A 22,862-nucleotide genomic window follows, 5' to 3' on the forward strand; every position below is an offset into this window, starting at 1 on the left:
AAGCCTTGGGCCTTCCACACGCTTTGTTAATAACTATGAGAGTTTTCTGAAGCAATGAAAGTAACAGACACAGCTGCCATTGCATCCAGCTTATCACTGAGCATTTTATGGGCCACTTCATTATGTGACATTGTCTCTGTTCTCATGAAGATATGCTTACCAGTCCATCAGGCTGAATGATGAGCAGGGAAGGTATTGATCTCCACAGGAAACACTAGCTTCTGTCATAGAACAACAACACTTAACTCAGTGGTGGTAGTTCTCTGGTGTGGTTTGCACTGATTTAAAATATTCTGAGTAAAATGTCTCCAGTCTAAATAACTGATTTTTGTCCTGCAACTGATTTTTAGTATGTGTCAAAATACTGATATGTTTCTATTTCCTATTTAAACAAGCCTCTGGTTTAAAACTCTCTCCAGACACAGAATTAAGCCTAATTATAATTTTTTATCTAGCCTAGCAAACTAAGTTGATGTTAATTGCCATGGTCTGAAGTTTTACCAGTGCCCTCTCCAGGTGGTTTTTTTTTATTATTTTTGTTATTTTTTGACAAACATATTGCATGAGATAGTATGTAAATTTTTGAGAAATGTCTGCACACAAGCTTTCATAAACCTTTATTCTGTCTTTAGAATTTGGAATGATGGGAGATCATACAATTAAAAGTCAGCGACCTCGATCTGTTCATGAGAAAAGGGTCCCTCAGGAACAAGCTGATGCTGCTAAATTTATGGCACAAACTGGTAATACATTAGTTACATTTTTTCTACTTACTGTGTTTAATTTTAGAAAAGCCACTGCATGTCTCCATAATCTTTTGCTGCATATTTGTCAGTTTTCTAAGCTGATACTTTTTTAAAGCCATTTCTTCTTATTTTTATTTTTGCCACCAGTTAAAGTCCATAAATAAAGTAGCCGAAAATTAGACAGATTGTTTATAAACAAACAGTGTCAAATGTGAATACTGTTAAATTTGTCCTCCTTTAAATATAAAGCAATATCTTTTTAATATAATAATGATGTTGAATGTAAACATTTAAGGAAAAGCACACAAAACAACAACACAGCTTCTTAGAAGGAAATTAAGTGTAGCCCCTATTAAGGACACATATGCCTGTTTCATAAATAAGATGCCTAGATACTCACAGAGTAGTCTCGGGGCCATATCTGTGCCCCTGGGAGTGCCTTTCCTCTCCCCACACAAGGTGCCAATTAGCATGCACAATAATAATAAAGAGGTACTGATATATGGAGCCATGAGACTTGTTTGCACTTCTCCTGGGTGGGAGCAGAGTTGGCCCATTCCCTTGATTCCTCCTCAAAGTGACTGGATAGTTACTCAATGGGAAATCAGAAAACCAGAAGTAATATACTAAAGGAAAATAAAAGAACCTCAGTGTTCAACTTATAAGATGTTCTTTGTAATGCTCCTTTAACAAGGCCCTGATTATCCAATTCTGTTGACTTGAAAATAAAAACCTGCACTTACCATACAAACCTGTATATGCTTACTCAGAAGTAAATATGAATGGGTGGAACAAAAAGTTCCACTACCTTATTCCCAGATGAGTGAGTGTTACGCATTGAGTGCAGCTCTCATTGGTACTTCAAAGTGTACTAGTGCATTGCATCTCAGAAGGGGATCCCAGTCATTGTCTTAGGCTGTGCATACATATTTGCACATGGCTATATCTGGATCAGATGCCAGAAAGTTTGCTAAACCAGTTAAAGCACTTGAAAACTAGCAAATGAACCTGGCCAAATACATCAATGCAAATAAAAAGTTAGGCACATTGGTCGCTAAATGAAATTATTTACTCATAGAAGCTACACTGAAAAAGAAAAGACCAGTGTTGTTTCAGCAAGCCCGGTGCCATTTTTCTTTTGAATGAAGCTTTCTCTCCATAATTATTTATCAACTAGGATCACAATCCTTAAACCACTTACTCCACACTGTAGTGGGATTATTCAGGGGTAAATTACAGCTATTAGTACACATGCTTCTTTATCATTAGGCCACAAACGCCCAACCACTTATTCCATGTAATTCCATGAAATAAGTGTATGTGTGATGGAGTAAATTGTATTCAGAATGCAATCAAGGAATAGATTGTACCTGTTACGACAGTGTTTTGTAAGATTTAGCAAAATCTAACATCTTAATATGGAGGCCTTCATTGTATCTAAGGAGTAGGTGACGCCTTATAAGCTTCTAAGCTCTAGCTACTGTGTGGTAGGTCATATGATAATCATATCTCCTCCCACCCTTGATATCCATTGCTGGGTAATTGATGTAATCAGTGGTCCCTTGTGGGGTGACTGATTATAGCAGTTGCACAAGTTCAAGTTATCAAGTGATACCTTATAGTTATCACCCAAATAGCACAGTTTCTGAACTTACCATCCATTGATTGTGCTAAATGGCACACTGTGTTTCCTGAAATGTCTTGTTCTGTACAAGATATTAAGCATGAACCCACCAATCCCCTCACCCACATTTCCCCCCAACCATAGTGCTTATAGACCCACATTAGTAAATTAGCTATGATTCCATTATGGTGCATCCTGATTTTTCAAAGTATAGGTATAGCACGCCACTATACTTCTAGAGTAGGAACACTCAAAACACTCTAGCAAAATTAAGCAAAAGACTCTTATCATGAACATCACTATCTGGAAAACTTCACCTTTAAGGGGAGCTGCTTCAATATGGTAGAATCCTACACTGCGGGGGCATGACTGTGAATAATGTGGCCACATGGGCTGGGCTGACCATTTGCATATTTCCCCATGGAATTGACATGCTCTCTCACAGTGTACTGATTCCATGGGAAAGACCCATGTGATCAGCCCCACATAAGTGGTTTTGTACTATTCACACGTGCCCATGCAATGAGGTATCATATCACCTTGAAACAGCTCCCATGTTTTACGTGTGTGTGTGTGTGTGTGTGTGTGTGGATGTTAACTGAACATGGGAACAAGAGGCTGTGACCTGATACAGCACCACAAACATCTGATATAAATCACTCTCAAAAGAGGCATACATAAGGGGGCTCTCTGGATCATACCTTGAAACCCAGTTATAATGCCTAGAAAATATAAGTATGATTCAGTCAAAGTTAAGCTCTGTTAAGTCCCACTGGTTTTAAGCTAAGGGTGCGCTTTAAAATCTTCAGAGGAAATCAAGGGGCATAAGAGGATTTAACTTTGGTTTAATCAGTGGCCCATGTACAGCTGTAAATTATACATAGAATTCCAAAAGATATTTAGTCACATATCTCTTCCAGCAGCACTGGACTTTATTGACAATTCCAGCAGGTTTATTATATCAGCTTCTTCTGACCCATGCGCTTTTAGTCTGCTTCTTAGTCCCAAAGAATTACCATAGAACTGTGCCATAGTCTGCTGTAGCTCCTCTTATATATATAGATATATATGCAGTTTTGCTTTAGCATATACTTCAGTGCACTTACTTTGGTCCTTAGAAAACAGTACCCTCTATCCATTGTAAAAATATGAAGAGGTGATGATTATGAGGCAAATCCTCGCTTGAAAACGCTTGCATAATACCGAGGAAACAGTGGTCCAGTTTGCATGCCATGCTAAGCCAAACTATGGCTTGCTGAGAACAAACAAGTGTGTGGATATCCAGAGCAAAAATCACAGGCACTTCACATCTTCCTTGATCCTCATGTTGCAGTGCTACCTGGCACTAAACTATGTTTTGGATCAGTGCTGCATATAACTCCAAACTAATGGTTTGTGTAGCTCCTGTCCCAAACAATGAGATGTAACCAAGGTTTCCTCTTGGTTTCCCACTTTTGATGTCTTGGGGAAGACAACCCATGAGGCTTCATGTAATGCTAAGCCACACCATGGCTTACCTATTGGTAGTGCAGCAGCAACAGGACCAGGGGAGGAGTGAAGTGGCCACAATTTTTGCTCTGGGTACTCACAATTTTGCTCGTTCTTACCAAGCCATAGTTTGGTTAAGTGTTATATGTAAACTGGGCCATTCTGTAGCTTTCATACTGCAGAATAATTTATTTTACAAAATACTGTGCGCTTTTTTCAACATAGTTACTAATATCCATCTCTTACTTTTTTTTTCATCCTGGTTTTCTTTTCCTTTTCCTTTTTGGTACTGATCATTGCGTATGTGGTTCACTGTGCGGCTTTTCTTTTCTCTTGGTTAAATTAATGTTGTATCTCCTTCAGTAGAATCATTAGGATCTTCTAACATGCATCATAGATTTACCTGTACGCATTCAGAAATTAATAAGCCTGATAAAAAATGACTTTTGGATGTGGAATTCATTTGTTTCTGTGACTCAAGATTATTCCTGGTTTATTTTATTTTTATGTAAAGACAAATTAATAAAAAAAGAGTCTAGAAATAAAATCCTGGTTGCGTGTCATGCCATACAATTATTTCTGCAAAATGGTCGAAATTGTTCAGAATAATGGATTTGTTCTCTCCTTGAACTCGTCCTTGCCCCCTGCAAAACAAAAAACAAAAACAAAATTACTAAAAATTGGGGGGGGGGGGTTGGAATGTGTGTGTGCTAGGGAGTGGCAGATTGTGTGTGTCTGATAGCAGGCAATACAACATGTCCAAACATTTCGGGGTGAAATTATGCTGCATTCATGTGCTCATTTATCACTCTGATGCTCACACAGAACTTTTGCCCTTGCAGACTGTCCCCTTCACTTCACTAGAACATGGAGAGCTAGTTTTGTACATGCATCATTTGCCCCCTTCCATTGAAAGGCGCAGGGAAACCTTTGTAGGATGAGGAGATCTGTATATAAGCAGTGAAACAAATCTGTATAAGCATATCTAAAGACAAGATGACATGATCTCTGCTCCTGCAGAGATGTGGATTAATTTTGGCTTATTGTAAAACTGTCATCGTCTTGCATCTCCATGCATCTTATTTCTCTTTCAAAGTATGATCAGCAGGATGGAGGTGGGTGGGAAATAAGTTGCCGAATCATAACTAAACTAGGCAGCTGAGTGCATGGTGAAGGAAGGAGACGGTTATCATATGTCACAGCAAGCACACAGCTTATTGCAAGCAGGGCATCGTGGTCATTGGTCCTAACAGCACAAGACTGCAGCATGACTGTCTGTTCCTTTCCAACCACAAGTTGGGCATTCCTCCAGATTGTCCTCTCTTTAGGCATAATGGATTGCAGAATTATAATGCAGGTAAGTGTTAAATGGATTCATGAGCTGCTCCAGTCAATAACTCATGCTTTTGCAACCCTTTTAAAATTAATTTTTAATATTTATTTATGGCCTAAATCACCCTTAGTGCTTTGAGGGAAAGTAACAATGCTTTAAGGACCGAGCCCATGAGAAAGTAAAACCATACTGATACGTAAAACATCCCTTGTATCCTAATTTAGTACAAGGCATTAAATGTCAATTCAGAGGTCTCTGGCCCACACCTACATGCCTGCAAGCAGATTTTCCCATTCTCTTTCAAAGGAAGCAAAGAGAATTCAAAATCCTTGTTCGTGTTGGAGTTTCATTTGCATGTTGTTCCCAGACTCTCAAGGAACCATTGTAGCAAGACGAGGCACTTGTCTGGCAAGATTGTGTAGAGTTGAGGGAATGGAGCAAAGCAAGGAAAAGGTATTTAAAACAACACCATCTCCCATTCATTTCAGTCGACATGAAGCATAGGCAGTGGTTCAGTCTATAGAAAAAATTGAACCCCATGCACATCGGTGGAGCATGCATATGCCCACCCCATTCTGCCCCCATTTTCAGGCCACTTCCAGGTCAGCAGTGACGAGTGTGTGTTTGATCGGATATCAGTCAGAGACACGTAAAATGGTCACTGCCTGTGTTGGAATTAGTTACATAAATATTCACTTGTTTGCAGCTTAAATGTGCATATAGAAATTTGAGATAAATTACTACATTTAGATTTGTCCGTAGGGTAATCAGATGCAAAGGAGGACAAAGGTCCAAGGCATTTGATACTTGTGATAGGGAAATAGAAAGAGATTTGATTCAGTTTGCATTTATAGGCGCACTTCACAATTTCCAAAACAATGAGCAACCAAAATGCAGCCATTCTTCAAAATTCACACTTGTCTGAATTTTGCAATGCAGTTCTCCAGCCACCTAATGCGTATGTATAACATATACCAAAACTGTGCATAAAAATAGTGAAAATAACATAAAAGCACATTATATTGGTGTAAAATGCTTTGCAAAAACATGTATGTTAGGCAAAATTCCATACATATGTGTTCATTAGGAGAAGTTTGCTGATGAATTTTCATTATGCTTTTTTAAACTGATGCAGAAGCTGAGCCTGGATAGCTCAGTTGGTTAGACCATGGTGCTGATAACACCAAGGTTGCAGGTTCAATCCCTGTATGGACTAGCTGCATATTCCTGCATTGCAGAGGGTTGGACTAGATGATCCGCAAGGTCCCTTCCAACTCTACAGTTCTATGATTCTATGATTCTATGAACTTCAATGTAGAACTGGGAGAAACCAAAATTGACAGGTTCTCCCATCCCTACTTATGAGGAAGAAATTGAGGTTAGGTGAAGTTTGCCTTGAACATTTGTCCTCCTCTGCATTTCAGACAACCTGCTCAGCAGTGCTTGTCACTGCCGATAATAAAAAAATGCAATACCCAGTCATAATACATGTGTTCTGTCTTTTGATTATCAAATCACAGAGACCCACACAACACTGAAAATGAAAATTTCTTACTTACTTACTTACTTCGCCAAACCTTTATTAGGCATTACAAATATAGGCCATCATAAAACATCCATATATAATTTTGAAAAAATATATACAAAAACAACCATGTAAAATATGTCATAATGAGGATTTTCATTGGAATTTATTCCCACTAAATAGTGCCATTCACTACTCTAAGAGATACTATTGTCAATTTCAATAATAATGAAAATTTCAATAATAAGGAAGTACTATTAAGAATAAGAAAACACTATTATTACTGAATATTTAGATTTTAACGCTAGTACACTGTCAGTTGGTCATTGTGGGATAAATGATCATTTGCGTTCAGTGTATAGATTTAATTTACATAATGAGGAACAAATTGAGCACAGCTTTGACTATGGGTTCCATTTTGGCCTTTCCTTTAAGCAACCTTGACAAAAGCAAAAGCAAATGTCAAGCATGTAGGAAATTAAATAAAATTTAAAAGCCTTACTTAGGAGTGTACAAGACTGTTACTGCAGCAAGATCTTTACCATGTTGTAAACAGGTCCCAGAGTATTGAATCCAGAGGAAGTTGGCCATGCTTTAGTCCCATTGAAATAAATGGGAGAAGTCTGTAATGGATAATTTGTCATGACCTATTCTAATTATTATTTTTTAAGTGCTCCATTGATTTCAATTGATGGCTTAAATAAAATCTTAATGCTTTAAACTTGATTGTAAGTCACCTACAGAATGTTTTGTGTTAGGCAACTAGCTAACTAAACACGACTGATTTCCTCTGGATCCAAACTTTAGTCAGTATTATTAGGGCTGCAAGACAAATATCCCTTTCATATACTTTATGTATATAGGGTGGGTTAAGTAAATACGCTCAAGGCCTTCCATTTCACAGAGGAAGTGAGAATATTATTGTTGTTATTACTATTATTATTATTTGCTTATTTATTTATCCCCTACCTTTTTCCCTGACAGGACTCAAGGCGGCTTACATATAAAAATGAGAACTACTAAATACATAGGAAAAACCCAGCAACCATTTAAAAAAAACACCAAAGGAAAACCATATACATACATAAAATCTATTAAAGCAAATGAGTCTTATGTTCCCTGTAACCAAATGGTCAGCAATCTGGCTGCAGCTCTTTGAGTCATTTTAAGTTTCAGAGCACATTTCAAAAGCAGCACTATGTAGAGTGCGTTACAGTAATACAAATGGGATGCAACTAAGATGTGTGCCGTTGCAGCCAAATCAGACATCTCAAGGACTAGGTGCAGCTGATGCACTGTACAAATGGGGAAACCTGAGCATCCATGCTCAGGGTTGAGTCCAAGAGCACACCTAAACTGTCAGCCTGTCTCTGTGTTAGCCCATCCAGCACAGCCTGAATCCCTATTCCCTGTGCTGCCTTCCAGCTGACCAAGAGCACCTCTGTTTTGTCCGGATTAAGTTTTAATTTGTTCCCCCTTAATTAATTTGGAATGTGGGAAATCAGTATTTTTGTAACAGAGGCAATAAGAAAAATCGAGCTTGTTCTTCCCAGTGTTTATATAGTGCTTTGTGTAACTGTAAGAAGAAGACGCCATTCTTTATTTAGAAAGCACAAACTAGGGTGAAGAAGTTTCATACTTTAAACTTTTGGAGCTTTTTCTAGTAGAAAAAGAAATGATAGATTAAAAAAGAAAAGCACGTTACAACCTTCAAGTTTTTTTATTTAAAAAATGGAGGGTGGTTGGGTTTTTTTGCTGTCATCCCTCCACTTTCATTTTGATGTGATAATTATAATTCATGTGCATTCATTTGTTCTTCTGTCATCTAAAATAGATTTCTCTGTTGGTGTAGGGTCCAGAGAGCAGTGCAATTTCTAGAACAATGAAAGGCAGCGGACTAAAATGGTGAATGCCAGTAAAACCAGATCCCAGTTTCTTTGTTTTTAATGCCACATATTACATGACTCTTTTCTTTTTCAAGTGTTTATTTTCGACTCTGCTGCATATTTTTCCATAGGTGCTTTATTTTAGTGAATCTTTTATTTTAAATATAAAGTATCATTCTTATTATTTTCTAAATGATGCTTGCATGCCATTATTATTATTATTATTTTACTACAAATCTATATTAATACTCATTGCTGTATTCATGTTTGTTTATTGTCTTGGATACAGGTGAATCTGGTGTGGAAGAGTGGGCCCAGTGGAGTACATGTTCAGTTACTTGTGGTCAAGGGTCGCAGGTGCGAACCAGAACTTGTGTATCACCTTACGGGACACACTGCAGCGGCCCTTTAAGAGAATCAAGGGTTTGCAATAACACTGCCCTCTGTCCAGGTAGTGTTAGCAGCCAATCAATGAAATTGTGGATGTTATTGAACTGTTTTAATGCTAAGCACTTGAAACGCTAACTCTTTAAAGATTGTGACCAACTCACTGGGACTTTAATTTAGGACAAATGACTGTGATTATTAGTCATTTCTTAAAACTTTGTGGTGTATTCATGCTTTTGGAACTGCCAACGGGCTTTTTTCGAGTTCCAGCTTTTTAAAGCAAAAGCCTCTGCTATCACTCTTGGGGGTAATAGCCCTGTAATATTTTGCATTACCTTATCGGTTTACATGACCACAACATTAATCCGAAGCTGAGGTAATTGAACATGAAAAAGACGGCTGGGCAACGAAAGGTTCTTGCCTCGCCTCTGCTTTGAATTGATCCAAGTCAAAATGGTCTTTTCCACCTCCAAATTCTGGAGGCAAGCAAGTTGTGTGAAGCCTTTTGCTAGATGCTATGACAACAGAGAATTCAGTGGGATGAGGGGAAGATGTTGCCTGTTAACCCCCATTTGTGGATTTGGTTTCAGGCAATTTAGGCTGCATTCACAATGCAGTTTGTTCCATTTTGAGAAAGTTTACCTAACTGTTAGTTTCCATATAATATTTGAGCTTTCACACAACAGAAAAGCCATTTCTGGAACTATAGTGGAGCACAGTGGAACTTTAGTAGAATACAGCGCAGGCTTAACATTCATTTCCATATTATTTACAAATGAATTTTATTTTTTTTACCTGAAAGCAAGTAACATGGAAGCAAACTCCAAACCCTATATTCCCCTATAGTTCCAAAATAGGCTTTTACATCATGTGAAAGGTCAAGTATAATGAAGAACTTAACAATTAGGGGGAAGTCATGTAAATGGAACAAGCTTCCATGTGAACACAGCCTTATAGGTTGCACCTCTGTTTTGGTTTCTTTAAACTATCCCATCTCCCCCACCCCAAAACGTTCACATTTACAATCAGGGGTTTGCAGTGATCAGTAGACTTATCATTACTACATTTCCACTTTAACAGTATAGTCTCATATTAAAAAAATAGCATCATTGAGTTCAATGGAGTGTGTAGTGGATCACACACCCTAAAAGCAGTAGAGGATACTAGTGAATTCTTTGTGATATTAACTCTGGCAACATCAAATAGTAATGTCTGCTAGCATTTCTTTCCTCAGGAAGAAGTCTCAAGGAATCCAGAGGCTCATTCTCTAGATATACCCACAACTTTTCTGCCTGGCTCTCACACAGCATATGAGAATGGCTAGATTTGCTCATGAGGGGAGAAAAATAGGGCTGGTGCAGATATAGCACTGACTCAAACCTGACCATGGCTAAGAAATGAGAAGTCACACTGGGTTGCCATATGTCCTCTTTTTTTCAGAACACGTCCACTTTTTCATGGGTATGTAAAATGAGAGTCGCCATAGTGATCCATAGTTAAATGCAGACATTGGCAAATGTGTCCCTTTTTTGCTCTTCTAAATATGGCAACCCTATCATCTCATCTCCTCTACTCTCTAAAGGCAATTATCCCTTCTCCCTTACCATGTTTAGAGGAAGTGTTGACATTGAGCTTCACCACAGTTAATGCTAACTAGGGTGAGGATTGACCTTAACTTTTGCATAATGTTGCACTGAAATCCTGGTTAAACAGGAACTTTGGTTTGAGTTACTTATGGTTAAGTGAGTGAAGGAACTTGATCATTGCGGTGGGACAGGGAGGGCAATATGTTCCCAACACTGGCTCCTGATCTCTTAATTATCGCCTTCCAAAAGAAAACATGCCTGAAGCTGAGCATAAATTTCTATCCCAAAGTGAAAGGCACTAGTTAAAGTAGAATATATTATCTAAGTAAGCAATTAGCTTTCATGAGAATGACTATCCATAGCTGATGATATTACTTAGGGATGTGTTCCATATGTCTACAGATATATCACTGAATCAGAAAACTGAAGAGGGGAAGATGAATCCTAAGAACTTCAGTTTTCATTTTTAAGTGCTGCTATTTGTGGATGAAAATTTAAATATATATAAATAGCAATTATCCAGCCAGAAAACAAGAGGAAGTTGGGGGCTTCACAATAATAGAAAAATGCTATTTTTATTCCTCACACATTTTTCTTTTATTTTTTTATCTCCATCACTTTCTTGTCCCTGTTCACTTATCTTTTATCCGTGCCAGATACTTTTATCCCAATCTTGATACTGCAATCATTGGCAAAACATTCAAAATGACTAAGTCAGAGTTTTAACTTTACACCGCTTCCATTTATGTATAACAGAACACAAAATGCTTATTTCCTTTGCATAGAATTTGGATTCCATTTTAACAAAAAATTCACACACCTTGTTTCAGCTGAACCCTTCAGATATAATTGCAGAAGGGTTGGACCAGCATTTGTGGGTGCAGTGGGTAGAAAAGGCAAGCCTATACTGTTTTACATCAGGAGAATGTGATCCTTGATAGAGCTGGTGGAACCCTTCTTGGAATTGGCAATTGTCAACATGCTTTGATAAATGCAAACATATTTTGATAAACAGGAGTTTTCATATCTGAACGTAGTTCGAGGCATAATAATGGAGATAATTTAAGCCACTTGGTATCTGATTCAGTACTTGATAACCAGAAGTTCTGGTCATGTCATCAAGGAAAAGATAAAAATATTAAACCTGCATGGATCCCTGGTTGACCTCTGTTACACATTTTGGATATAATGTGTCATTGGTGGATGCCAATGGAGAGAATAGCATTCAAAAATTGCTCATTATCATGATTATATGAATTAGACTCTACTAGAAATATATCAGTTATATATTATATCAAATGTGCATATGCCAGGTGGTTCCAGGGTAGGCAGGCATAGTCCTGGCATTTCTCCACATGTTGACTTGACATCCTTCCCCTTTACTTGAACAGGGCTAACTCCTCACCCCACTTGTGATGCTTCCTCTGAAAAAACTACATACATACAAAGCCCCATTGATATCAGACACGCAAAACTTGCTCTAGGCATTTCGTTCATTAATATTTTACTGAAGACGAAATAATTTATAAAGGAATTTAGCCTCTTCATGTCTTAGGCTTTGACAGCGTTTGCAAATAACCTGCTATTATTGGTGTGCCTGTTCCATTTTAAAATAGATAGATATGGGTTGAAAGAGGTAAACAAAAAGGAAAAGGGTGTTTATGAGTATCTTCTTCATTGCAATTAGTATAGACATGGACACAATCCAAAGTATTGTAGGCATACTTAGGCTTAGTTCTCACTGAGGTGCTAAAACTCAGCCTGGACTTTATAGAATAAACTGCAGGTGGGGGCAGCTCACATGATTTTTGAATATATCACTGCACCTAGAAAAATGTCATGTCAAGGAGAGACAACTAGGCTGGCACCCTTATCCCTGGCACCTACTTTTCCTTGTAGATGGATACAGGGGTATAGATTTCTGAGCTCTCCTCTGCAGTTGGAAGGAACATAATCCATATGCAGATTTATCACCTGAATGAGAACTGAGTCATAATGTCCCATTGAAACTGTGCTTGTGTGTGTGTTTGCCTGCACACAGCTATAGAAAGGAATTCAACATCATGCTGTTATGATCTTTGTTAGCACAGGCACAGCAATTCTTCCCAATGCTCGCCTGGGAGTTCTCCTGACCTCCCTCAAAGCCAATGGGGGGCATGCAGGGGGAGGAGAGGAAGGAAAGTCTCATTATGCTAGGAGGAATTGCTATGCTGGTGCCTGCTAGCACAATCATTTAGTTGAATCTGGCCTGTTGATTTCAGAAACTTAGGCGTGCTTAATGTCTCTTGGTTGTCCCCATTGATTTAATAGAGATGCTATCTGCATGTGAATGTATACAAATAGAAGCAAATGAAGTTTAATGTTTATGTTTCATCCTAATTTAGGAAAGTGACTGAAGCAATGCTTATTTTTTAATTTATGTAAGACTGATAAATGGGTGAAATTCTTGTTACAAAGTGCAGAAAAGTGCAACTCTGTCTGAACTAAATCAAATTATGTCAGTGGTTCATGCTTTGAACTCTTACGAAAAACCTTACATGGAAATTCCACTGTTTCACATATACTTTTTTGAATCATTTGCTGCCCAGAATTTTCCTAGTCAAAACTGAGCCCTGATCAGTTTCGTCCTGTGTATAGTAAACAATCTGCATAAGAAGTTGAGTGATTGTTGGGTATAAGTGATCATTTACTGGATCATGTCTATCCATTTACCTGATGGTAATCAATTTGTTTTGTATTTGTCACATGATAACTAAATACACATGACATAAAAACTGGCCCCATATATTGGGCTTTGTTACAATGTGTTGTTATTGAACAACACATATACCCTACTCCAGTGGTTTACTTCAGGTCCAAGACATTCCATTGCATCTCCAAAGCTCTCTAAACATTAATGGTATCCCATTCATTCTGTGGAAGAAACAGATCTCTGTCTACATTTCCTTTGCACATGTAGACCAGCTGTCCAGTGAAATGAATGGAGCGGACAACACACACAAGAGCAACATATGTCTTGGGCTGAAGGCTGTGGTTCTAGCCATATCTGCAATCTCTAAGTCCTATTGACCTATTATGATTATGATTATGATTAAATGAAAGGTTGCAATCATAAGCCTAGCTTGCTGATCACTAATGCTGCAATGCTCTAAACTTGGATTAACTTATATTTGTGAATGGTGGAAATGCTGTTGTTGTTTTCTTCCTTCGGATGCTGGCCAAGTTATTCAAGTTACAGTTTTACTATGTTTGTTTTTAACCCACTTGGCTACTCATGTTATTTTCTTGTTAAAGCCTCTTTGCTTTATTACAGTACATGGAGTTTGGGAGGAATGGTCACCTTGGAGTTTGTGCTCATTCACATGTGGTCGAGGCCAAAGAACTAGAACAAGGTCATGTATACCTCCCCAGTATGGGGGAAGATCATGTGATGGACCTGAAACACAGCATAAGCCTTGCAATATTGCTCTTTGCCCTGGTGAGCATATGTAGAATAACTGTTTGCTACTTACAAGGTTTGTTTGTTTTTCCAGTGTAGTACCTTTGTGGTCTCCATTGTTATTTTGTGCAGCTTGAGCTTAAACTCTACAAGAAGGATGCATTCCTATAGCATTATGGGGACCCTAACAGGGCTAGTTAGAAAGAGGAAAGTAAACTCGTGTTTTCCCTAGAAAACATCTGTGCACCTTGGACATTAAAGTTGAATGCTTGGAAGTCCTCCAAGGTGTTCTCTGAGTGTGCAGCTTGATGGCTGCAAATGCCAGCCAGCCTTTTGCTGGATGTTTCTCAGTCGCCTTCCCCCAAAAACAAATGAAACCCCTCATTGTAGAGAAGGAATAGCTCCAAGGAAAAGAGGCCCCACATGCCACCATTGGCTGGAAATGATGAGCAGAGAGTCATATCCTTCTAGGAATCATGCAGCTTATAGTCTAGTCCATGATTCTCCAGTGGGAAAAGGCACTCTTGTGTGTCACTTGCTGCTGGAGAGGAAGCCCACCTGGACCTTCTTTATTAAGAGTCCTTCACTAGCTTTCACTACATCCTCCTTCTCTATAGCTAGGTTCTTTTAGGGTCTTGGAAGAGGGGCTAGTTGCAGGCTGGGGTTCAACAAAGCAGAAACATGGGTCTCGGTTCTGCTTGTGACATTTCAGGCAGGAGTGCTTGCAAAGTCAAGCATGCTTTGTTTGCATTCTCACTCCATCCTTAGAGCTGGTGCTTTAGTGTGCTCTGTTTCTTATCCCTTAACCTGGAGGTAGAAGGTGGGATCCACAGAACCATACAAGTCATTTTGTGAAGGGGTCTTCAGGCCTGTGGTTCTTAAAGAGAAGCATGGCCACATAGCAAGCCATTTTGACATGAAGGGGAATTTCTTAAACAGTACGTAGAATGCAGTGCTGGGTTACCCAATAGACTGACTAAGCAAAGCAGGGGCACAAAAAGGGAAATATTTTTAATAAAGAATTTGAATGAAAAATAAAACTTTATTTCATTTTATGTATTAGTATTGTTTTTATTTTAAATTACATATTGAGGGCACCATAATCTTTTAAGTGGTTGGGGCCCCTAAATATCTTAATCCTGCCTTGGTGACATGGCACAGGAGTCCACAGCTCAAGGGAAAGAAATACCAACATTGAATATGGTATTGGGCTTACATTAACTAGTTCTTTGAATCCTGGCCACTAGAGATAAAATATATGAAACATGCATTGGATATATGTGCATCTAATAGTCAAATGATGTCTCAAGAGCCCTGAGTGGGACCCAGAGAACAAGGAACAGAGCTCTGCTCATGCCATGGAACTTTGTGATGCACAGGGTGGTTCACAGAACAAAAATGCAGCTGAATGAAAAAAGGACCTCATTTCATTCTCTAGATGTCACACGTTTATATGCTGAGATGCTTGAGGGTGTTTGCAACAAGTTACAGAAGACAGCAGTGGGTTAATTAGTAAGAATGTGGGAATTCAACTGTTATAAGGTGCATCTTAAAACTCATCTTTCTGATATTGTCCAGTACATAGTACCCATTGATAAATTCTATAAATGTTTGCTTTGTACTGCATGTTGGTCCATTTGTTTGAAATATTCAGCATTTTGGGGCACTGTTACCAGGGTGGAAGCAATACCACTCAAAACTTTGGACTGCCAGTATAATGCCCAGGTGATAACAATGTGATACTTTAAGTGAAATCTTTGACAGCTACTCCATGACTACACCTGAGTAAGAAGCATAACTGCATAAACATGTTACGAGCTGCATGACACCTACTGTTGGGACTAAACTGAACATTTCTTGTGTTCAAATTCTGTTACTCCAATGATTTTCTTTCTCCCAAATTGCTACTGAAAGGAAAAGGAAAAAGTAGTTTAAGATATGCTTAGCTATGGCAGCAACAATTCCCACGATTTAGAGCAATATTAAATGATAGAGTACCATCAGAGTTACTTAGCAAGTTTAGTAGATGGAGGCAAAAGTCAAGTGTAAAGACTACAGTACAGTTCATGGGCATCAGTAGCTAAGGAATCTTGGGTAGCCTGCTAACCATTCATTTCAACCAATTTCACAATACCTAATTGTGTTTCATAAACATGTCATACTCTGTAATCATTGTTTGGCCTGCCTCTTCCCTGTAATATCATAGTGCTGTAGAATCAAAATAGGAAGAAATTAAATTTAAGTTCATAGAATTGTAGAGTTGGGAGAGATCCAGCCACCTGCAGTGCAATTAAGTTCTGTAGGACATCTTTAGATGAGGTCACAAAATAAGCAGATTTGGTGGGTAGCCATATTTTGAGATGCTTCTCCAGTTTCCTACTCAACCAAGATGTTACTAATCCTTCATAATCATCTGCGAACAGTTATATTCCAAGACTTTGTAAGACTTTCTGAGGAAACATATATATCCACATTGAAACAGATCTTAGCACATGGTGCTATTTTCAGGATACATACACACACGCTTCCAAGGATGATAATATAAGTTAGATATGTATCATGTAACTGTCTGAATGTTATGTGTCTCCTGCAATCCCCTTGCTAGCATACCCAGTCCTATGTAAAAAGCTTTTCCTGTTATCCAAACATCTGTCCGTGCAACATTTTTGTATGTCTCCTAAACCTTAGATGAAATGAAAGATGTACAAAATGATGTTAATCTTTGTGTAAGTTCAGAGTTTTATATTGTTGCCAACGATTCACATTTGTTTTATTCTGCTCTTGAAATGTTGTCCTTCTTTCTTCTCACCATCAGATGCATTGAGTAATCTTTTCCCTCCTTATCATCTAAGTGACAAATTTCTTAAAATCCATGTCACTCAACACAATCCTATGCATGCTTACTTGAAAGCAAGTCTATGTCTAATACGGCTTAGTCCCTACTAAACGTGACCAGAATTGTTGTGTTAAAACATATTACAAGGGAGTATGTTGTTTCATCAATGTCCGTGCTACTTTCTTAGAAGTGTAGTAAAACAAAATACAGCCTAATGTGACACTGTGTTTTGCACTGTTTCACCTAAAATAGTCTCTTCTCTTACTCTTGACCAGTATAATACAGCCATCCATCTCTCCTCACCTACCATGGCTGACTACTTTTTAAAAACAAAGCACTTGACTAAACGGATAGCTAGACTCTGAGACTTCTCACAGGGTCCTTAGGTTGCCATGCTTCAACATTAGTATCACCCTGCCAAATCTGTGCATGATCATGCTGCATCAGCATGTAGAAGGCTTCAAGTACTAGTGCCCATGGTCTAACAGGGTAGCATCAGCAAGACTCTAAGTCAGCGACAGGCAGTCTTGTCACAAATCAAGCCTGAGTGTGTGAAACAATGCCACTTGACTGTACATAGGCACCTTAGGATGGTTTTTCATCTAGTCTGCTGTGATGGGGATCAAGCAGTACAATGGAGCAGGAGTAAAACCATGGTTCTGCCTTGTACTCGGGCTTGAGGCCCATCCAGATGAATGTGCTGGTTATGGCTTCCATCATGGTGCAGATTGGTTAATCATACAATAAATGCTGTGCCTAGAGAATCAGATTTGCTTTTTAAGGCTCCAGTTAGTGTGGGAGATATGACTGGTGAGGTAGAATGGTAGGGAGTAGCTGGCCATCACCAGCGAGGGTGAATAAATCAAGGGGGGGACACTTTCATCCTTAGGGGAATCAGAGAGTAGTGTCCAAGGCAAGCAGTGAATAGTGGAGGTACTGTGTGCGGCCTAGTCTGATGTTCTGCTACACTTGAGAAGGTCAAAATAGAACTCAGTGACCACATTTACCCCTCTCTTGACACATGTGCACACATCACCTCAAGTGTGCCCATTATATAGAAGAGAAGGTCAGAATATTCATCTCCCTCTTCTTCCCAGCACCTGGGCTATCAGGTAACCCCTGCACAGCCTTTTGTATAATGGTTGGTGTGCTGAAAGCTATGTATAGGTTGAACAGAGGAGGGGTTCCCTTTAGCAGCCCTCTCCATGGGCACATAGGGACGCAGGTGGCGCTGTGGGTTAAACCACAGAGCCTAGGGCTTGCCAATCAGAAGGTCGGCGGTTTGAATCCCTGTGACGGGGTGAGCTCCTGTTGCTCAGTCCCTGCTCCTGCCAACCTAGCAGTTCGAAAGCACGTCAAAGTGCAAGTAGATAAATAGGTACCGCTCCTGCGGGAAGGTAAACAGCGTTTCCGTGCACTGCTCTGGTTCGCCAGAAGCGGCTTAGTCATGCTGGCCACATGACCCGGAAGCTGTACGCCGGCTCCCTCGGCCAGTAAAGCGAGATGAGCGCTACAATCCCAGAGTCGGTCACGACTGGACCTAATGGTCAGGGGTCCCTTTACCTTTACCTTTTACCATGGGCACATCAATACCCGCCCCCCGGCCAAAGACTGTGTACTCCTCATTTCTGTGTACTCCTAATTATTTACTTGAATTATATTTTCTAGGATAAAGCAGGATTTTGTAACCCATAAGATTACTAACTTGCACTAAACAAACAAGAAACTGTCATGGTACCCTTGCTGGTAAAGGTAATCTGGATTTTATCTCTGTTTTGTGTGTATTGCAATAGTTGATGGACAATGGCAAGAGTGGAGCGCTTGGAGTCAGTGCTCGGTGACCTGTTCCAATGGCACACAGCAGAGGAGTCGGCAATGCACGGCAGCTGCTCATGGAGGCTCAGAGTGCAGAGGCCCATGGGCTGAAAGCAGGGAGTGTTACAATCCTGAATGTACAGGTACATAAGGTCCTCTCTAGGAGAGAGAGAAATGAAAGTTATTATGGGGAAATATTTCAGTTTGTTTAAAAATGTTAATTTTCCTTAAATAAATATTTTCCCCTTCAAAGAGGTTAGGATGGTGCACAAGATCAACCCCACAAAGTGAGTTAGACTAAGAGATAGTGGCAAGGCGCAGGCTCACTCAGTGAGCTTCATGGCTGGGTGGCAATTTCACCCCTGCTCTCCTCACTACAATATTCTAAGCACTCTTGACATTTCAGACCTTCACTCCATGGCAGCGTGACACATTCCTGCTACACCGCAGTCATAAGATATGAGACAAGGCCTTTTTGGTGGTGGCTTCCTCTCTTTGGAACAAGCCTTCTGAGGAAGCTTTCCTGGTGCCAATTTTGTTATCTCTTTGGTGCAAGTGAAGACCATTTAATTGGCCCAGACTTTTTAGTACTAGGGTGTTTTTTGTTTTAGTTTTCATGGTGGCCTTTTGGCAACCCTGCAAACTGCTTTTTAAAAAAAATAAAAAACCCGTTATATATAAAAGAAATAAATGAAAAACAGAACTCATTAAAAATCAAGGAAATGATTAAAGTGAAGATAGAGTAATAACCACACTTGCTGTTACTGGATACGTGTATAACAGGGGTTAGCAAAATTTTTCAGCATGGGGCCGGTCCACTGTCCCTCAGACCTTGTGGGGGGCAGGACTATATTTTGAAGGGGGAAAAAAATGAACGAATTCTTATGCCCCACAAATAATCCAAAGATGCATTTTAAATAAAAGCACACATTCTACTCATGTGAAAACACCAGGCAGGCCCCACAAATAATCCAAAGATGCATTTTAAATAAAAGGACACATTCTACTCATGTAAAAACACACTGATTCCCAGACCATCCGCAGACCAGATTTAGAAGGTGATTGGGCCGCATCCAGCCCCCGGGCCTTAGCTTGCCTACCCATGATAGAAATTAAGGTTAACTTGATTTTCTGCTGTCTGCAGGGATGTAATAATGAATAATAATACTGGTAAATACTGGGGGGCGGAGTGTTAACTAGAGATTAATTGAAAATAGAAGCAGCAACTGGAGTTCGTTCAGCTTTGAAATATCTTAAAAGGAGAGTGGGAAGCCAGTTTTGAAAATTGTATTGAAAATTGAATTAATTTGACAATGATTTGTAATTATTTGGAAAATCAAGAAAAATAATTGGGGGGGGAAATGAGAAACAAATGAGTAGCTGCCTCCAAGTGTGTTACTGAAGGGGAAAGTATACATTCCTTTTGACCATTCGATCAGATGCCAAAGATGACTCTTTATAAGGAAACCATGATTCCTCTATAGATTCTGGATTTCTTACATGTTTAATTTGTTTGGAAACAATTTTCAAATAGGGGGGGAAATATTCTTGAAATATACCTGAAAGATTAAAATACTCTGCAGGATGAGCAAAAGCTGCAAATTTCAGCTATTATAAACAGATTACAGGGATTCTTTCTTAGGCCTTTCGAAATGAATATTTGTAGTGAGATAACACAGTGCCGAGGTATTAATGAAAATCATACTGAGAAAAACATAATAGATATGAACACAAAAAGCACATTCATTAACACAAAGAAAACAGGACAAAGAAAAGTTAGGATAGCAGTTTAAATAAACACAACGTGGGATAGCTGTATAAAATATTGTGCTTTTGTGGAACCTATGAAAACATGGTTGGCATGCTCAATCCGGATTGACAGTGCTAATCCGCACATGATTATTCAGAAATAAGCCCTATTCAGTTCAGGAAAACTTACCCCCGGGTAAGTGTGTTGCAGCCTAGTGCAGCCATCTCCTTGCTGTGGAGATTTAAGCTAATTGACTTGCTTTAATGGTACCTTTCTCTTGGGGCTTCGGATGCCGGGCTCAGAGCCCAGAAAGGAAACTCAGTAATGTTTGGGTATGTGCCAACTGTGCCCTTAACTGGGGAAAGAGGGCGATGGAAAGTACTGGGCAGTGTGACATATGTTGTTTTCTGTATAAAGAAGGTGTGCACTTTTCCTTGGGTGCAGACAAGCGACCTTCAGGTGGTTTGAACCTAAGCCGGGTTGCAGCTGCTATGCTTTGAAACTCTCTGCCTATTAACATTAGGCAGGCCCCTTCACTATACAGTGGTACCTCGAAAGAATCTATTCCAGAAGTCCATTTGACTTCCAAAATGTTCAGAAACCAAAGCATGGCTTCTGATTGGCTGCAGGAAACTCCTGCAGCCAATCGGAAGCCCCTTTGGACATTCGGGTTCCAAAGAACGTTCACAAACCAGAACACTCACTTCCGGGTTTGTGGCGTTCGGGAGCCAAAACGTCTGAGTACCAAGGCGTTCACGATCCAAGGTACGACTGTAGTGTTTGAGACACCTGCTAAAAACATTTTCTTTTTTATTTCATCAAGCCGATCCAGACATATAATTTAGGTTTTTTTAAAAAAAGTTTCCTGATTTTATCTGTGCATTACTAATCATTACTTTATATTATTTTATGTGTACACCATTTAGAGCTTTTTAAATTATTATTTTTCTAAATAGATAAATACAATTTTAAAATGACCATTAGCTAATTTTAAACAGGCAGGCTGGTCTAAGGGAATGGCTAAACCAACAGTGCTACTGTGCTATTGTGCTTGAGGGTGGGATAGGGGAAGTGTTGAATGACATTTTTGGGCTTGGTTTATGTACCTTAATATTTGTGATCATGCCACTTGTTCGTATCATGACTGTTGCATTCTTCCAAGCAGCTAATGGTCAGTGGAATCACTGGGGTCACTGGAGTGGGTGTTCTAAGTCGTGTGATGGTGGCTGGGAGAAGAGGATACGAATATGCCAAGGAGCAGCTGTTACGGGGCAGCAATGTGAAGGAAGTGGAGAGGAAGTTAGACGGTGTAGTGAGCAGCGGTGCCCAGGTAAGAAACTTATAGAGCATTGCAGCTTAGTTTGAGTTCCTAGTTGAACACGAGCACGTGTAGCATTTACATTTAAGAATAAGACAACAGTTACCCAAAACCCATCAGAAACATTCCTGTGGTACTTTTGGGGGGAGAAATGTTGGGAGTTATATGTTTGGTCAGTGTACAGTGTAAAAATTTTGTTACCCCGCACTCACTCATGAATTCAGTTTTGACTTTGACACAGAAGGCCATTCCAATGATCCAAAGGCAATGAGATACACAGCCAAATTAAGTTAGAATAATTTTGAGCAGAGGTGATATAAGGGAGTGTTCTCCTATTGGGTTTGAGAGACAAAACTATGCCAGAACTGCAGTGCTACATTACAGCTTAATTGCTGAAAGCGTGATGAACATTGTTAGCAGTCACATTTGACAATCCCAAGTGAATTTTTGGTGGGTGTTTGAAAACTTGGAAATTAAATGGTGATAGCTGACAGTCACTTTAAATATGATTAGCAGCCTTCACATCTGTAGGTCTGAAAAGTAATTAAATGTACAACTGTTTGAGGGTTTTCATAAAATTCATCTGATATGGTACACATTTACATGGGAATGCCAGTCAGATTCATGGCATCCGTAGGGAAAAAATAGGAAGCTGCCTAATATCAGGACCATCTAGTCAATAATGTCTACTCTAACTGCGAGTGGCTCTCTTAAGTCCTCAAGAAGAAAGGTTTTTCTGATCACCTGCTACCTGGAGATTCTCGGAACTGAAGCTGGAAGCTTCAGCATGTAAAATATATGTTCTGTCATTAAGCAGCGGTCCTTTGCCTGTTATATACAGAATGAAAGCTATGCAAGAGAGACGCCTTAAAATAACAATAAAAACAGGCAGGACTACTATGCAGTCAAAGCACTTTTAAGTCTCATTTATTTCAATGGGAATTTAAGTATGTGTTTAAATCATCCAGTGAAATCACTTAAAAACACTTAAACATACTTAACTTTGGCTTATTTGTGTTCAGATATAATTATGGATTTTTCTTCTTCTTGAAGAAGGCAAATTTTAGTTAAATCGTCTGAAATAATAACTGGGCAAAATTAATTGGTGACTATTACTCTTTCTATCCCC

General features: G+C 39.2%; 1 protein-coding gene across 5 annotated transcripts in view; it reads left to right on the forward strand.

Moving 5' to 3' along the window:
- Positions 1-22,862, forward strand: part of ADGRB3 (adhesion G protein-coupled receptor B3) — a 461,010-nt gene that overhangs the window by 162,398 nt on the left and 275,750 nt on the right. For 4 of the 5 annotated variants that reach the window (XM_080997952.1, XM_080997949.1, XM_080997948.1 and 1 more), the window contains exons 3-7: positions 633-743; positions 8,892-9,053; positions 13,889-14,053; positions 18,644-18,808; positions 21,581-21,745. In XM_080997952.1, coding sequence (XP_080854078.1) covers positions 633-743; positions 8,892-9,053; positions 13,889-14,053; positions 18,644-18,808; positions 21,581-21,745 — 768 coding nt within the window. The remainder of the gene's footprint in view (positions 1-632; positions 744-8,891; positions 9,054-13,888; positions 14,054-18,643; positions 18,809-21,580; positions 21,746-22,862) is intronic. The other variant, XM_080997950.1, reaches the window with a different exon arrangement.

The sequence above is a fragment of the Podarcis pityusensis genome, assembly GCF_964106645.2.
Source record: "Podarcis pityusensis genome assembly, chromosome: 3".
NCBI lineage: Eukaryota > Metazoa > Chordata > Lepidosauria > Squamata > Lacertidae > Podarcis > Podarcis pityusensis.